Below are 17450 nucleotides of genomic sequence, written 5' to 3'. Positions count from 1 at the left end.
ATTTATTACAATTAGTCACATTTTTCATTCTCCCTTTACATTCAAGTGTAATAAATAGCCTTACAGTTTCCAACAAACTTAAAAAAAAAAAACTGCTTATTTCTTTTAATTAATTTTATGAATGTTTTTCAGGTACCAACCACAAGATGGCGGTGAAAACACGACAAAACCTAATCTCTATTTATTTTTTTTTCTCTGAAAACTTTATGTACCATTCTCAATTTATTTGTACTAAATCAACTATAACAGTTTCTTTATCTGTGTTTACAAATTGCAGATTTATTTAACCTAAAGCTTTCTATCTAACTAGGCTATATAAAGCCCTGTAAACCTGCTGGGTTGAATCTAAATGGCGTCCTTTAAAGATACATATCGCACTACATAGTCGTGTAAAACTCCTTACTATACGCTCTATGTCGTGAACTACTGTAGGGAGGAGGGAGTGGTTTAGGATCGAGCCGCGGTGTTTATTTGCATATGTAAATGTATGGGCGGGATTTAAAGGGAATCCGGAGCACTTTGTTTGACCGCCGGGATTAATCCGGCGGGATTATTCTAATCCTGAACCGTCCGATATAAACAACTCAATTTTCCATGATTATAAACGTTTTTTTTTTGTTTTGTTTTTATATCTGTTCCATTTCGGGAATCATGTGGGATTTAATCCGTGGATGGGAATTTACAAGAGTTTAATCGAGATTCCTGTTCAGAAGACAGAATAAATTGCTTTACAACGGAAAGTAACGGGTGAGATTTATAGCAGATTTGCTTCTTCCTCAACAAGTGTGAGTTTTAAAAGAGTTATTTTCTACTTCAAAAAGTGGCTAAAACAATTAAACCGAACTGTGAATGAAATGAATTACAATTTGTAAATCTATAAAGAAAGAGTAGATTTAAAAACCATGAACAATAAGTAATTTTGTGGAAATTAAATGTAATCATTCTGCATATTGATCTGTATTTTGGTCATGAATGGTTAATAATAGTAAATAAATATATATATCTACTTAAAGCTTACATAATACTGTTCATATATACTTAAAGCTTACATAATACTGTTCCGACAATTAAATATTATTTACACAGGAGCGTCAAAGAATCTTTGATGAATTTTACAAAGTTTTTTTAAAACCCATTTCTAGTTATATTTTATGATTATGAGCATCCGAGAAGGAGGTTAGTTCCTGTTATCACTTAGCTTACAGCAGTGATTAAAAGATTTTTTTATTTTTTTTATTTGGAGCAACATGTCATGTTCCAAAACAATAATAATAATTTAAATTATGCTAAGAATTGCCATAATCTCCACACTGAAACTTTCCCCATGATTACCAAGGTGTCCCAGTGATCACAAAGTCCCAGTGTAAGTTATTATGTAAAGTATAGCATATTAGAAAGAACATATTGATATAGATGTGAGCCTTGAGCTGGCAGAGGTTGGTTATGAGTTTTATCGTTTAGAGCTCGCTTAACGAAGGAATGTGTGACAGACAGAATCATAACTGCACAATGCTGTAACATATCATGTAAGAAGCCAAAATACAATGATTAGGGCTCAAAAAGACAGACATTTCTTATATTTTATATGTAATTTGTGTCCTATGAGTCCTTTTTTGTGGGTTAAGTGAATCACATAATCCAGTATTAACCTTAGTTGTTTGACCTTGTAAAAAAATAGCGCATTGGGGAATAAAATAGCACACCAATTTTTTTCTTTTCTTTATGCACTATCTGCTTATAGAAGGTACACTCTGTGTGTGTGTGTGTGTGTGTGTGTGTGTGTGTGTGTGTGTGTGTGTGTGTGTGTGTGTGTTAACCCCTGGAGATTTAATAAACATTAAAAAAAACATTAAATAATAATTTCAACATCTGGCAACACACACACATCTCTCTCTCTCTCTCTCTCTCTCTCTCTCTCTCTCTCTCTAAAAAAAATAGCACATTGGGGGAATAAATAGTGCACCATATTTCTTTCTCTTCTTTATATACTATATGCTTATGGACTTACAAAGGTACCTACACTGTGTGTGTGTGTGGGGGGGGGGGTAGGGTTAGTGTTAGGGTTAGGGTTGTGTGTTTTAACACCTTGTAGATTTAATAAACATCAACCACTCATCATTACAACATCTGGCAACACACTTATCCCTCTCTCTCTCTCTCTCTCTCTCTCTCTCTCTCTCTCTCTCTCTCTCTCTCTCTCTCTCTCTCTCTCTCTCTCTCTCTCTCTCAGCCTAGTCCTTTCCTCTCAGCCGTGGCTGTGCTGAGGTATAAATTTTGGGGAATGGTGAGGAATGCTGGGAATGTTAGATCAGGGCCACCACCCTAGAGGGACGAGCTAAGGGCTGCTGTGGATGAACAGAACAGTGGGGAGGTCCAGCCTAGGTCTTACACTATAAACATACATTTAAATATGACCTCTAACAACTTTATTTAATATATCTGTTATGAGTTCATCATTTTGGATCTGCATTCTAAAAGTTAACTTAAAAGGAAGTAAAAACAAACCATAATGTCCTAAACTCAGAGTTAAACGTGTTTTATTTCTTACTTATCATGTTATTATTGGGTCGTTGAATAAATTAATCGTCAGGTAGAAATTCTAAAAATGAAAAAATAAAGTAGTAAAACTGCACAAATTTGTGCACGAATGAAACCTGTCGGCTTTTTTGTCTTAAAAACAAAAATAGCTGATTTATAAGCCTGCATTTTAAAAAGTAAAATATTTTGTGCCACGTAGTTACTCTACAGTTATAATGTAGCTGTAATATGAGTAGACTAAATAAATACAAAACCTGGCTTTGATTTTTATTTGTCTTTAACCAGTAGCATGCTTCCTCTGTTTCTGGTCTTTTGACTGTCATTGGTCGTCATGGCGAGGATCCAGATGTCGCCTGTAATATGCTTTAGCTCCTCCCACTCACTGACAAGATGATGGTGTCTGTGGTCTCCGGTAGCAGAGGGCAGACCCTCAGTCTTCGCGGTGTAGATCCTGAAACATGCATGATTGTCTTCAAAAACCACTGGGCACAGGTAAAGCAGGTGATCCAGTCATTTATAAGAGCAGAAAGTTCAGTCTGACAAAGATGACTGACAGCTTTGCTTTTGTATAATATCTGTTTCTAACACACCCCTTGTTGTTAGGTTTTGCGTATTCTAGAAAAGCACGAGCCGACCTGCAACGGTGGCCATCTCCGCTCACGCCAGATCTCTGGCGACGAAGCGAGCGCTGTGCAGAACTATGTGGAGCACATGCTGTTCCTCCTGACGGAGGAGGAGTGCGGTGAGGGTGGAGCCATGGGCCCCATTCTGGAGTTTGTGCTGCTGGAGAACGTGATGGAGCGCCTGTTCGTGTGGAGCCTCCGGCGTGACTTTACGGAAGCGGCGAAGCTGGAGCAGCTATGCATGTACGAGATGCTGGTGACCCGGGCGCGGCAGCCCCTGCTCCACCACAAGCCCATCCTGTGTCCGTTTGTCATGCTGCTCTCCTCCTGCGGCTCCAGCTCCAGCTCGGCGGCGGTGGAAGCCGAGTTGGTACGACTGCTGCACCGGCTGTGTTGTATGCTGGCACGTGATGACACCGCCCTCCAGCTCTTCCTCTTCCAAAGTGGGCAGGATCAAGGATCCGCCAACTTCCTGCTCTTTTCACTGCTCTTGCCTTTCGTGCACCATGACGGGCCAGTAGGTGTCCAGGCTCGGGATGCGCTCGCTCTCATCACGGCGTTGTCAATGCGTGACATCGCTGTGGCCAATCACATCACCCAGAACACCTACTTCTGTCCGGTGAGTCGTGTCGGCGTGATCACGCTATCTATTTCTTACATTAAATTTGATATTCATGTGTACCTTACAAGGAAATTTACATTACAAACATCTCTTTAAAGAAAATATTAGCCTCGAATGTTTTCAAAACGTATCACTGTCTTTAGAATAGAAGCCTTTATTTTGTCACATATACATTACAGCACAGTGAAATTCATTCTTGCCATATCCAACTTTTTTGTCGAGGTTGAGGTAAGAGATCAGGGTCAAATGTGATACAGCATGTCTGGGGCAGAGAGGGTTAGGGGACGTTCTCAAGGGCCCAACAGTGACTTGGCAGTGCTGATCAACAACCCAGAGCCTTAACCGCTTGAGCCACCACTGTCCCTTTAATTACAGAATCAAATTTAGGTCACTTCATCTCAGTCGCACTCTTTTGAAACTTTTGAGTCATTTCTTATTACTGACTTGAAAGTATTTATTCCCAATAAGCCTAGGTCAAAAATAATGGCACCCTATAAAAATAGGAAGAGTCATTGTTTCTATGGTAGCTGACACTCTGCAGTGGCTGAGCTGCATTACTGGAACATTAAACACACACCACACTAGTAAGGAGGTACTAAAACATTCACTATTTAGTTGTCATTTTGTCTTTTCAGCCCTCGGTGAGATTGGTGCAGCTTCGTGAACACCTTTTAGGATTTACCAGCATGTGGATGTGAACTGGTTGGGGAATTTTTATTTAGGTTTTTCTCAAACTTGACCCGATGCGTCGATGAACTGGCCACATTCATCCCACAACCACTTTGTCACCAAACGTTTTTAATTTCCCCTCATATCAATCTGAGATTTGTGCGTTTCTGCATCTTGTTAAACTGACCGCATGTTTTTAATTCCTCGTGTAACAGTAAAAATGTCACAATGTGTGTTTATTGGGAGTGCAGAGCCTAGTACATACTGTACACACTCAACCCTGATATAATAGTGTTACTGTAATTACAGGAAAGAGGAAAGGGAGGGGAGGCTTAGCATGACGACCGGCCGTTCTTCTAGAGAGCACGAGAAACTATAATGAATGCTTCTCGCCCCCCCGACAGCTTAGACACTCAGCCATGTAGGATCAGCCATGCTGAGCTCAGACTCATCTATCTCGGAAAAACAATGATGTAACCTTCTCGAAACGCAGTGTTAAGTCCACGACTGTGTCATGAATTTTTTTAGATGCATGTTTAGATGCATTGTCAAATGTAACTTGTTCCTGTGAAATATTGTGAAAAGAAAGAGAGAGAGAGACGTGTCGAGAGCTGGCTTTACTACAATCATTGGCTCAAAGCCAAAACAAATCTATTCAGCTATGTCCACACACACACACACACACACACGCACACACACACAGACACACACACACACACACGCGCACACACACACAGACACACACACACACACACACGCGCACACACACACAGACACACACACACGCACACACACAGACACACAGATACACGCACACACACACACACACACAGACACGCGCGCACACACACACACAGACACACACACACACAGAGACACACACACACACATATATTGCAGCGTGTCCCCACACCCTTTTTAATCCGGGTTGGATGTTAATCCCAGACACAAACCTCTGCACTTGATAAATGGAGTGTTTTTTTTTTCCGGAATATTCAGCGTGTTGGATCTCTGTCCTACAAGCAGACAGAAGGACTGCAGCACTTTCGAATTCTCAAATCATATTAGTACATAGAACATAGCTGCTCAGTCAGATAACCAAATCACTTCAGCGTGGTGATGGTAGCATCAAACACCTGGTATGGACATGGATTATGACTCCTGCTTGTGTGTGTGTGTGTGTGTGTGTGTGTGTGTGTGTGTGTGTATATGTGTAGGTCTTGGCCACAGGGTTGAGCGGTCTGTATTCCTGGCTTCCGGCTAAGCTTGAGGTCTACGGTGAAGGATGGCACTGTTTTGACGAAGCCGATTGGATGAAGGTCCCATCACTCGTCCAGTTTCTCAACTCTCTAAAGTTCTGTAGCTCCGTGTGTAAGGTGAGGTCCGTGTCAGAAACGTCCGCACGAACACTAAAATGTCCTATTTAAATTCCGATATCTGTCCAATAAGCATTCCAGTCAGGTTTTGTGATTTATTTATTTGTTTGTTTGTTTGTTTGTTTGTTTGTTTGTTTGTTTAATTTGTTTGCAGGTTGCCCATCACTCTGTCAGAGATCAGCTGCTAGGGTACATCTATAACGGTTTCCTTGTGCCAGTCCTGGCTCCTGCCTTACACAAGGTCTTTACTGGATGAGTGCTTGTTTATTTTGCCCTGTATCCTCTCTCTGTGACTGATCTAAGATCGTTCTTCTCTGTCTGTTAACCGATTAGTCGACTTTGGAAGAAGTGGTGACAACAACGGCGTATCTGGACCTCTTTTTGCGACATATCTCCGACCCCACCCTTCTCCAGACCTTCCTCATTTTTATCCTCAAGCATCGCCATGACAACGTCAACATTCTCGATACTCTCGTCAGCAGAATCAACACTCCTTTTCAGGTTTGCTTGCGTTTTTTTTCTTCCCGTCACAATCAGCAGTGGACAGGGCGTACGGTATTGCTAGCCCCGCCCCCAATCGCTCCACTTATCTTTAGGTTTTTTTTTTCCACTAGTTTCTATTTTTTCTTGGTGTTGTAGTTGGGAACGGTGTCTCTGGCTCTGTTTCGCACTCTGATTGGTCTGTACTGTGAGGACGTCATGCTGCAGCTCATACTCAGGTAAGCACTTCCTGTCTTCTCCTACCTTCTTCCTGTTAAGTTTGTTCAGCGAGTACAAACACTATATTCTTGATTTGCTCATATTATTTTTCCCAATGTAATGAATTGGGAATTTATTTCCTCTGCTATGTCCTTCTTCTGGGGACACGGTGGCTTAGTGGTTAGCACGTTCGCCTCACACCTCCAGGGTTGGGGGTTTGATTCCCGCCTCCGCCTCGTGTGTGTGGAGTTTGCATGTTCTCCCCGTGCCTCGGGGGTTTCCTCCGGGTACTCCGGTTTCCTCCCCCGGTCCAAAGACATGCATGGTAGGTTGATTGGCATCTCTGGAAAATTGTCCGTAGTGTGTGAGTGTGTGTGTGAATGAGAGTGTGTGTGTGCCCTGTGATGGGTTGGCACTCCGTCCAGGGTGTATCCTGCCTCGATGCCCGATGATGCCTGAGATAGGCACAGGCTCCCGTGACCCGAGAAGTTCGGATAAGCGGTAGAAAATGAATGAATGTCCTTCTTCTTCTTCATCTTCTTCTCCTCTTTCAGGTATCTGATTCCGTGCTCTCACCTGCAGTCCAACAGACGTTGTAGACTCAGAGAGAGAGACTGCTACTCTTCCAGCGCTGCAGCTTTTCTCTCTCTCACTCCCTTGTTCCTTATGGCTGGACCCTGTACCTCGCCAACGCTGCCTCTGAAACCAGACTATATTCTCTGGTCAAAGGTCACCGAAGGGCTGTTAATGGGCAACACTGGTAATGACAGAACAGACGATCGAGTGTGTGGTTTAACTGGTTTTACATTACAGTAAATGTTTATCTATGGAGTGCATTTTATTGCAGGGTTTGAGGACCTCTTCCTGAGTGTCGACACTTTCGGAAACTCCCGTTGGATAAACTCCGAGCCTCTGATGTACCAAAACTACCTCCAGTACCTGAGTGACGCACGCAGTATGATCAGCACCAGCGTGCAAGCGTGCCGGGTATGGTCTGCCCCTTACGACGGACTCGATCCCTCACCAGATGACCACCAAGTAGAGGAGGAAGGGTTAGAGGATAGAGACAGGGATGAAAATGAATGTCCACCTCTCAGCACTCCTACACTCCAGCCCCCATCCATGCACCACACGAGTTTGAGTCAGACCCCAGAGCTGGAGTGGGATGACAGTTATGACGCTGCATCAGATGGACAGGAAAACCAGAATTTCCACTTGGTAGAACATCCTCAACCTCCACAACACATTCAGGACATGCGCAAAAGTGCCATCATGCTGATCCGTGGTTCTTACATCGAAGAGTCAGAGTTCCAGGATGACGTATTGGTTTATAATCTGATTGCGCAGAGGGACGCACGAGACGAACAGGATGCGTCCTTAAGCAGTCCAAATGGCAAAACGATACAAACTGAAAAGAACAACACACAGCTTTACACTAGCAGTAGTACACAGAGTGACATCAACAATAAGGTACACGACAATCAGCAACCCGACGAAGCTTCACTTCTTTTAAACGGACATGCTGATGAGAAGAATTTGGACCGATTAAACGATACATCGGCTCACGTCCACCAGAGCGAGAGCACGGTTTCAGAACAGCAAGTTTTTAGCGAGGATGCGTCCAACACGTCATCTGTCGGACATACTGCGGAGGATTTTATTTCCCAGTGCTTCCAGCACATCGAATGGGATAACGAGAGCATGCTGGGAGATAACGTTTATTTCCGAAGACTGACCATGCTGTTGTATGACGAAGAACCAGAAATAGACTTTAATTCGATTTGCACTAATGATGAAGAACATGGCGGCAAGAGAGACGAAGGAGAAGGACAGAGAGATGGTGATGGAACGAAACGTGTCCCGTTTACAGGTGAGGGTTTTTTTTTTTCTTACTCAAACACAGAGAGAGACAATTGACTATTTTTTAATGCTCTACCGCAGGCCCTTTCATCAGCGTTCTGCTCTCTCGCCTGGAGAATATGCTGGAGAATTCGGTGGAGGTGAACCTGCTGGTGACGGGAATCCTGGCTCAGCTGGCTGCGTATCCACAGCCCCTGCTGCGCTGCTTCCTGCTCAACACACAAGCCGTCTTCCCGACCGGCGTCCGCTCTCTCTACCAGGTCTCCTATTTTTTTTAATAACCCATCATCACAGATTGTATTTGCATTGATTGACTCATTTCACTGCATTTTAATATTTCAGGTGCTGGTTTCTGTGGGTTGCCAGATTGAGCACTATGCATCCTCCAGGCCTGGGTTCCCTCAGATGGTACGAGATGTTGCCCAGTATCTGCTGTTCAGAGATGAAGCCTTAAAGGATAGAGGTGAAAATGATTTTTTTGAACTTTGTAAACTGCTAATGTTCACTCTGTCTCTTATAGTGGAACATCACATACTCGTTACTAAACGAATGCGTTGTAAGTTCCACCTTTTTTTAGCTTTCTATAGGCACTCCAATTCATCAACACACCATTTGTCTATTATCACACTATTATTATTATTTAAAGGAGAAAAAATTTGGAGAATAATTTTAAAAACGCATATTTTGAGTACACCGAGGAGGCATTTCTGTCCAAATTTATAGCTCAACGTTGTAGTGTTTTCTGAGAAAAAAGCTATTCTAAAATAAAATAAAAAAATACAGTGACATTTTTAATTACGCATTAACGCAGTGATGTATTTATGTGACCCCTCCGATTCAAAATGACCAAGATGGCTTAGTGGTTAGCACGTTCGCCTCACACCTCCAGGGTTGGGGGTTCGATTCCCACCTCCACCTTGTGTGTGTGGAGTTTGCATGTTCTCCCCGTGCCTCGGGGTTTCCTCCGGGTACTCCGGTTTCCTCCCCCGGTCCAAAGACATGCATGGTAGGTTGATTGGCATCTCTGGAAAATTGTCCGTAGTGTGTGAGTGTGTGAGTGAATGAGTGTGTGTGTGTGCCCTGCGATGGGTTGGCACTCCGTCGAGGGTGTATCCTGCCTCGATGCCCGATGACGCCTGAGATAGGCACAGGCTCCCCGTGACCCGAGAAGTTCAGATAAGCGGTAGGAAATGAATGAATGAATGAATGAATGAATGAAATAGACAGCTGATGGAAAAATAGCATAGGGCTATCGTTTTCCGCCGTTTTTTTTGTTTTTTTTGAATGACATAGAGCATTTAAATAATAATAAAAAATAAAAGCTGTTCTATCTAGATTAATAGAACATAATAGGGGAGTGTTCTATCCAATGCTGATGGATATTTATAAATGGGTTAAATGTTTCCATGACACAAGAACAACCTTCCACTCAAGCTATATTTACAGGTTGTGGGCTTAAACTAGCAATCGGCATAAAACAGTTTCCTCTATTGTCTTCCCTTTCCTCGTCTCTCACTGTCTGTCAGAGAGGGATTTCCTGCAGGAAAACGGACTCGGTTGGGTCCTCGACGGCCACGTTTCCAGGCGCCTGCTGAAATCTCTTCCTCAGTGTCCCAAGATTCCTCCTCAGTCCAGGAACAGTGTTTTTGCTACATTCCTTTATGCTGAGTTCCTGAAAGAGCTTGGAGCCATCGCGCAGGAACACTCCATACGCCCAGACTAACTCATGGAGGGGTGGGAAGAAAAAAAAACAAAATCTCAGTGCAGTTTGCGTCCAGATTTAAGCAAGCGTACAGTATGTCATTAAATTCCTTCAATTGCTTTGAAAATGTTATTTTTTTTGTATGTTATTTAAATGTTTCATTTTATTTTTTAATTTCATTCCACCCCAAGTTTTCTAAATCATGTCATGGATCTTTATCCGATGGGTTTTCAAAGTGTAGCTCCTTGTCATCTACAGTAAATCATCCGAGGTGCAAATTAAAGGTGCGATCTGTAATTTTTTTTTTATGTTCATCTACATATAATAATCACATCATTTCACAGATGTGATTCAGATTCCTCAGAAAGAATTTCATTCTTATTTTTTTCTCTTCATGTTTTGATTATTTTTCAGCGCATACATTAGCTCCGCCTCTTTTCCCAAAGAGTCCACTCTAAATGTATACTTTAAAGAAAGAGAAATGGTTTGGTAGTGTTTTCATTACAAACTTCAAAGTATCTGGAGGAGAAAAAAGCAAAAACAAACTGCCCCTTTAATGGCCTTAATACTGTACACTGGTGATGTCCATGACATGAGGTTGGGGTGGTGGAGTCTCTAATTGATGCTTTAATTGATTACTTTGTTTTTGTGTGTTGTGTGTATTTATAAATGTACTTACACTAGTTCTGTTTGTGTGTATTGTGTATTTTTATTTGTAATTTTGTTGTATGATGTTCTGTGTATTTTGGTTAGTAAAGCAGACAAAGATGTTGTTTTGGATTCTTGTTACTTTGTAAAGTGTGTGTGTGTGTGTGTGTGTGTGTGTGTGTGTGTGTGTGTGTGTGTGTGTGTGTGTGTGTTTGTGTGTGTGTGTGTATTATTTAAATGTAGTTTATAAAGTTTAATACTGTATACGGTTGGTCTAAAATTTAATTCACACAATTTGCAAAATCGTAAACCATCAGTATGTTTAATGTTTATTTATTTATTTATTTATTTATTTATTTATTTATTTATGTTTGTTTGTTTGTTTGTTTGTTTCTTTTAGATAAACAAAGCAAACAACCTTGCAGAAAATTCCAAGACCATAGGTCAAGTGGTGGACACTGGAATTTTATATATTTTTTTATTTAATTGTATTTTTTTTGGCTCTCACCATTTCTAGAATTAATTCTAGTTCAATTTAAGTTAATCAAATAAAATAAATCTGTGTCGATTAGGTTGAAGTCCAAAGTGCCTGTTAATATCCAGAACATTAGCTGAATGTGTGATTAAAGCTCACACAGAAACACTTTTCAAATAGTAGAATACATTTTTATTAAAGCTTTGCTCCTGAATACAAACCGCAACCCTGTCATGTCACTGAAGAGACAATAAAACACCGCCAGTGCATTTACGTTCAACATTTTACAACTTTTACAAAGCAAACCATATTAAATACCACTGCACTACAGCGCACATCATTACAAAACCAGATGTCTGAACATCGGAAAGTCACGAAATAATTTCAAAAAACACTCAGATTGCATTACAATCTTAATAAGAAGAGCTTGTAGCTATTTGGACATGTTTTATTGTGTGCTGACAGTGTTAACTGTGTATAATGTAATATGCTTAGCATCTGCTATGTGTATGGGGAGGGGGAGGGGTGTGTTTTATCTATACACGACAACTATGATTTAACTCCTGTATTCTGACTGGTAGCTGCAGGAACTGTGCAATTTTCGCTCATCCAGGAGGAGGAGTTAAAGCCAGTGGGGGCAGAGCGAGATCGAGGCGTGTCTGTTTGGCCGAGCCCTTGGTACTGCCCCTTTGGGGAGGCGGGGACAGAGAGAGGGTCGACGCCCAATCGCTCGTGAGACGCCCCTGAGAGCAAGCCAGTGTGCTCACCCTGCACGATGTCCACTTCAGAGCCAAAGAACAGTTTACGGGGACGTCCGAGCACGGTGCGCCCTGCAGCAAGCGCACACACAAGTGAAGGTGAAAAATACACATTACATACCCATATTCTTGAGAGAGAAAAGAGAAACTGATGGATAGAGACAGATGCATATACTCACGGATGTTGATAGAGAAAGAAAACAAAAATGAAAGAAAAAGACAGAAAGGATAAGGATACATGCATGTTGCAGAAAGAGAAAGAGAGTGAGAGAAAGAGAGTGAGAGACAGATTGATAAAGACTGTAAGGAGGAGGAGGAGAAGTAGAGACTACTATGCTGTGGAGAGAGTAAAAAGGAGAGAGACATACAGTATCAGACAGTCTATGAGACAAAGAAGGATAGATAGGGAGACTGATAACTAAGAGAAATGAAAGAAGACACCCAGACAAAGAGCGAGAGAGAGAGAGTGAAGAAGAAGACAGATACATACCCACGTTGCGGACTTGCTCAGAAATATCAGCTTGTATATCGGAGAAGTCCAGCATGGCGAGGAAGGAGTCAAAGCAGGAGCCTTCATCATCCTCACGCACATATGGACGGTAACTAAAGCTGTAGTGGTGTGCAATAGCAGCCAAGAACATTTCTATACAAATTACAAAGTCCTACATACATATATATGTATACACACACACACACACACACACACACACACACACACACACACACACACATGAAATGAGTCATTAATTATACGCATACATGTTGCATGTAACACTATGGGGGGGGGTTGGTTTATATTTTTGTATGTTTGTTTATCATTATTAATAATGATTCATTTATTCAGGTTTGAGAAGTTTAAAATGAACCACAGAGCCATTAAAAACTGAAATGACAAACTAATGAAACTAAAAGCAGACTTCCATTTTATACAGTTAAATTCGAAAAGAAACATTTATCTGCTTCATCAAATTAAATCGATTGTCAATATATGTATCTGTTATTGGCGTCATTAACAAGTTTTGTGTACCTGTAACCCTGTAGCTACAGCCTCCACACTCTCCCACTCCCATGTGCGCTTCTGAGAGATCACTCCAACCTTCACCAGAAAGGCGATGAGCACAGCCTGCCTGCAGGGGGCGACAAATCTATGAGAATCAAACACATCATCCAACATGGCGAGCTGACTTAACAACACAGTGTTTGAGAAAGAGACTATATTCGAGGTAACATATCTCATAAGGTCAGCCACAAAACAAAACGTGCCATAAACAAAATAAACACATAAATAATGATTTATAACAAAGATACTACCTTAGAAAATAAACGGAAAAAAAGAGCCTGTAGAGATTCCTTAATAATAATATAATAATAGCTCTCTTTTCCTGGCACAACTAATCAGTCAGCTATTCAAGTGCATCATTTGATTTATATCTATTCAATATTTAATGTATTTATTGTTTGCTTTATTGTTCTGCATTGCATTTGCAATAGGAGATATGCTAAACACATTAGCATATCTCCATCGCAATGCAGTGACAGAGAGAGTTCCATGGTAAGCCAAAGAGGTTAAATACAAAGTAGTGCCACTGGACATATGAAGATCATTAACTGTAACCAAAACAAGAATTGTGTGCACTTGTGAAATACCAAAAACCTTAAGGACATTTTAGTAGATGTGTGATGTATAGTGAATGAGAAAGAGAGTGCTGAAGCCTGGCATTTTAGCTGGCTTTGGAGCTCATTTCTGGATAAAATTGCACCCTTGGGTAACTTCATAAAATGTTAAATATTCATCAGTGTAGTCATCTGTGCTCAAAAGTTTGCCTCACCCTCACTGGACACAAATTCTTGCTGTTCGCTGCTAGTGCTAGATGGTAATTTCCCATTATATTGCATGTACATTGTGCCAGAGAAAGTGCTAAACTTTTAAGCAGGAAGTATTAACCCTGGAAATCATCCCTCATGCTTTAACACAGAGCAGCTCAACACTGTTGGAGGAGAACACTAAAGAAATAATTTGTTCTGTATAAAGAGCTAGCACACTAGCATGATTTTCTAGCAATGCTTTGATTGACAGAAACAGAAAATTCTCAGCCATTCCACAATAGAGAGCACAACTATTTGCTTTTTTCTTGAACATGCAAACGGCTTAAAACTCATTGGGCAATTTGATGCACTCCAAATTCCGAAAATTCCAAAATTAGGCAGTTTTCAGAAATAAAAGATTGCTTATTTAACATTTTGAAGCAAATATTAAGGCATAAAAATACCAAAATGAGGCGAACACCACCATTTTGACACAGAAGAATTTTCCAACGGGTTTTAACGGGCTCAGCTCTTCCTTCAGCGTACGGTAGAACAGCAGCAGACAGTACATGGCAAACTGAAAAAACACAGTATGAGTTTATAAATTAGGACCATTTAGAAACTGTAAACTAATCTGGAATACGATTTTGTTCTATTAAAACAAACTTTACAGCTTTACCTATTACATTTACAAGGACACTCATTATAAATCTGTTGTCTTACAAATAACTACATCATATCAATAAATCAATTTTCATCTAAATTTTTGAATGAATCAACACATTTTGTCCAATCCGAATCAAGAGTTCAACAACTGCGTTGTCAAGCCAATTCATTCACTAATTAACTGAAAAGTTGAGTACCAGCTGAGAGGCATTGTTGACGATGACGAGGTAAGTCCAGGCATTCCTGAAGCTAAAGTTTCCCTCATCATAGACTCCAAACAACTGACACACACTAACGATAGAGAAGACACACACACATCATGTCATGTGTTTTTGCGTAAATTCAAAGGTATATAATATAGTGTGAGTGTATGTGTACTGCAATGTTCTCTTACAGCGCTATTACAGTAGTAACAGGTCTGACTACGGTGTACTGCAGAACTCCCAATTTACACCTGAACAGAAGAACCCTGGGAAGTAAAAATACACAGTATAGTTCATATATATAAAACAAAAAATGTCGTGCTACAGAGTTTACTTTGTGCCACTGAGAACAATATGTGTATACATGTAACATAAAGACAGACGTGTACAATGCCGGGAGGTTTGGGGGGGGGGGGGGGTAATGTGTGGGTCACTCACTCTCCCATGGCCCATGGTGGGCAGCAGCAGAAAGGTGGCAGAAGCGAGCGCTGTTCCTGAGCCTCCAAAATAAGTGCCAGGTTCGGGTACTGCGTCTCCAGGAAGTTCAGCAAGAACATCAGGAAGTTGTAGATGACATAAGCTTCATAGCACTCGCGACAAGTGTCCACATAGATGGCTATACTGGGGTACTTCAAAGCGATCCACTGCAAGACACACACCCATGGACATTTCCAAACACATCAAATAAATTCCAGCAGTTTGAACATAAGAGGAAGCAAATGGGGTACTTACGCTGTCTAAGCTGTAAATAGGCACCATCCATAATATCCTGAAAAAAAGAATTATGCAGGAATCAAACACCTGGTAGTGTTAATTATTTGCCATTTCCAGCACCTCCCGATGTGCCTGATTATGACTTACCAATAAATAAAATTTTTATATATCGTAAAGTATATGTCACTTCATATCTGTTAATATCTAGAGGTAATTTAGTCCATCCCTAAAACATATCACTTGCGTTCTAATTGACCAAATGGCATCTCAGTCACCAGTATAATCATCAGTATATTCACAGTGTGGTTGAATCACAACCTCGGGATTAGAAATATAACTATAAATATTAATGTGGATTTCTGAAAGCCACACGTGTACTGAAATAATGAATTCTTAATGTGTGCCATGCATGTGTGATTATTTAAACATCATGCACTATGTCAGGATAATAACTGAACGATATAAACAATGTGACATAAATATGTGACGTAATAAACCTCGCCCTTTATGTTTGTCTTTGGTATGATCGCAGTTCACACCAAATGCTCAGCTATCATCTACACACCAGCTTGTGTGTGTGTGTGTGTGTGTGTGTGTGTGTGTGTGTGTGTGTGTGTGTGTGTGTGTGTGTGTGTGTGTGTGTGTGTGTGTGAGGTACCTGATGATAGGTTTCTGTAGTTCGGGTTGTGTGTAGTGCACGAGATGCTGCAGAATTCCCCATAGAGAAATGGGAATTGTTAAAAACACAAACACGCCTGCTATGAACCACGCCTTAGTGTGTGTTCCAGCCTGCGACACACACACACACACACACACACACACACACACACACACACACACACACACACACACACACACACACACAATTAACAAGTGATGGATGAACGTTTACAGACATAACCAGTCCTAGCTGTGTAACCATATTGTGTTATTTTTATGTAATTATTATTATTATTATTATTATTATTATTATTATTATTATCATCATCATCATCATCATCATCATCATCATCATCATCGTCATCGTTATTGTTATTCTCCGATCGTGTGTTCACAGTCACCAAGGCAACAATTCATCGCATATCAGTAGACAAAAAATTAGGGACGCACACACGCACCTCGGCTTTCTGAAGCTGCCACACAGCCAGCGGTAAAGCCACGGCCACGAGCAGCGCGTACACAGTCACGACAAGCGGCCGGAGCCAGCGGCGCCATCCCGCGCACAGCCGCGCCATTTCCCCCGTAAACACACGCGCTCAGAGCATCCCCAGCTTCACGAGCCTTGTGTGAGCCCCTGCCGCTTCGTCGGTGTGACTGAAGCTGGGTCAGCCGGAAGGTTGCTGTTGACGCACCACACGCAGTCTGGGCATCCAATCTGTGCTCCATATTACATGGACTACAGCCAATCCAAATCACGGTTCCGCTACACAGACCACATGATAGGATTTAATGTTTATACTGTAAACCTTACTGGTAACATCCCAAAATGCAAGGTGTAAATATAAATGGTGTAATATGGCACCAGCCTGGTATAAGTACTGTATATATTCCCTGTTTTTCAAAGATTAAAAGATTTGTATACATGTATAGTTGTTTATTATTATTATTATTATTATTATTATTATTATTATTATTATTATTATTATCATCAATCAATCAATTAATTAATCTGATTATTTTTAAAACTCTTTCTTTGTTTATTTATTAATATTGTATGTGGAACTGAAGTCAACAGCATCATCGAACAGGCTATAATGTGGTACTATTAAACTCAAAGTAAAGCTCAGGCTGATTTCTTTCTAGCACAGACTTGCAGCCTGTCAGTGACTATTGTGTCAGACGATTGTGTCGAACCCTCCCGTGTTTGCTCTAAATTTAAGCTGCTATTTTTGCACACACGTCAGTAACACTTCACCAGCAGGGATTAAGAAGGTGCATATGAACTGCAGTCCAACAGTTGTACAGAACATGAAACTGAAATGTGACAGACTGTTTAATTACAGTACAGCACAGTACAAATTACACAAAACCCAGGTACAGTACTTAGCTTGGTTTTTGTTGTTGTTTGTTTGTTTGTTTCAACCTCAAAAT

At 41.0% G+C, this 17450-nt stretch overlaps 2 protein-coding genes across 6 annotated transcripts; one reads left to right on the top strand and one right to left on the bottom strand.

The window, feature by feature from the left end:
• The first annotated feature begins 95 nt into the window (after positions 1-95).
• Positions 96-10869, top strand: LOC113641835 (FHF complex subunit HOOK interacting protein 1A). Of its 5 annotated transcripts, none has more exons than XM_047807051.1 (13): positions 96-747; positions 2231-2382; positions 2827-3030; positions 3142-3780; positions 5670-5828; positions 5983-6069; positions 6162-6329; positions 6468-6547; positions 7082-7287; positions 7375-8397; positions 8469-8647; positions 8730-8850; positions 9914-10869. In XM_047807051.1, the coding sequence occupies exons 3-13, from the start codon at positions 2929-2931 to the stop codon at positions 10108-10110; spliced, it is 2961 nt and encodes a 986-aa protein (XP_047663007.1). In that variant the 5' UTR covers positions 96-747; positions 2231-2382; positions 2827-2928; the 3' UTR covers positions 10111-10869. The 5 variants fall into 5 exon arrangements, with proteins under 5 accessions (XP_047663007.1, XP_047663008.1, XP_027000686.2 ...); XM_047807052.1 differs by having other exon boundaries at positions 96-785; XM_027144885.2 differs by lacking the exon at positions 2231-2382 and having other exon boundaries at positions 2885-3030.
• A 512-nt stretch (positions 10870-11381) lies between these two features.
• Positions 11382-16737, bottom strand: LOC113641839 (transmembrane protein 184C-like). Its single transcript, XM_027144889.2, has 10 exons — positions 16478-16737; positions 16018-16148; positions 15378-15414; positions 15084-15289; positions 14837-14911; positions 14640-14733; positions 14241-14353; positions 12998-13097; positions 12461-12632; positions 11382-12042 (listed from the first exon to the last, which is right to left on the bottom strand). Exons 1-10 carry the CDS (start codon positions 16592-16594, stop codon positions 11762-11764), a joined length of 1326 nt encoding a protein of 441 aa, XP_027000690.2. The 5' UTR covers positions 16595-16737; the 3' UTR covers positions 11382-11761.
• Positions 16738-17450: the final 713 nt, after the last annotated feature.

Source organism: Tachysurus fulvidraco, chromosome 23 (assembly GCF_022655615.1).
Source record: "Tachysurus fulvidraco isolate hzauxx_2018 chromosome 23, HZAU_PFXX_2.0, whole genome shotgun sequence".
Classification (NCBI taxonomy): domain Eukaryota; kingdom Metazoa; phylum Chordata; class Actinopteri; order Siluriformes; family Bagridae; genus Tachysurus; species Tachysurus fulvidraco.
Note: the sequence above shows the minus strand (reverse complement) of the source record. Positions and strands in the feature narration are given on the sequence as shown.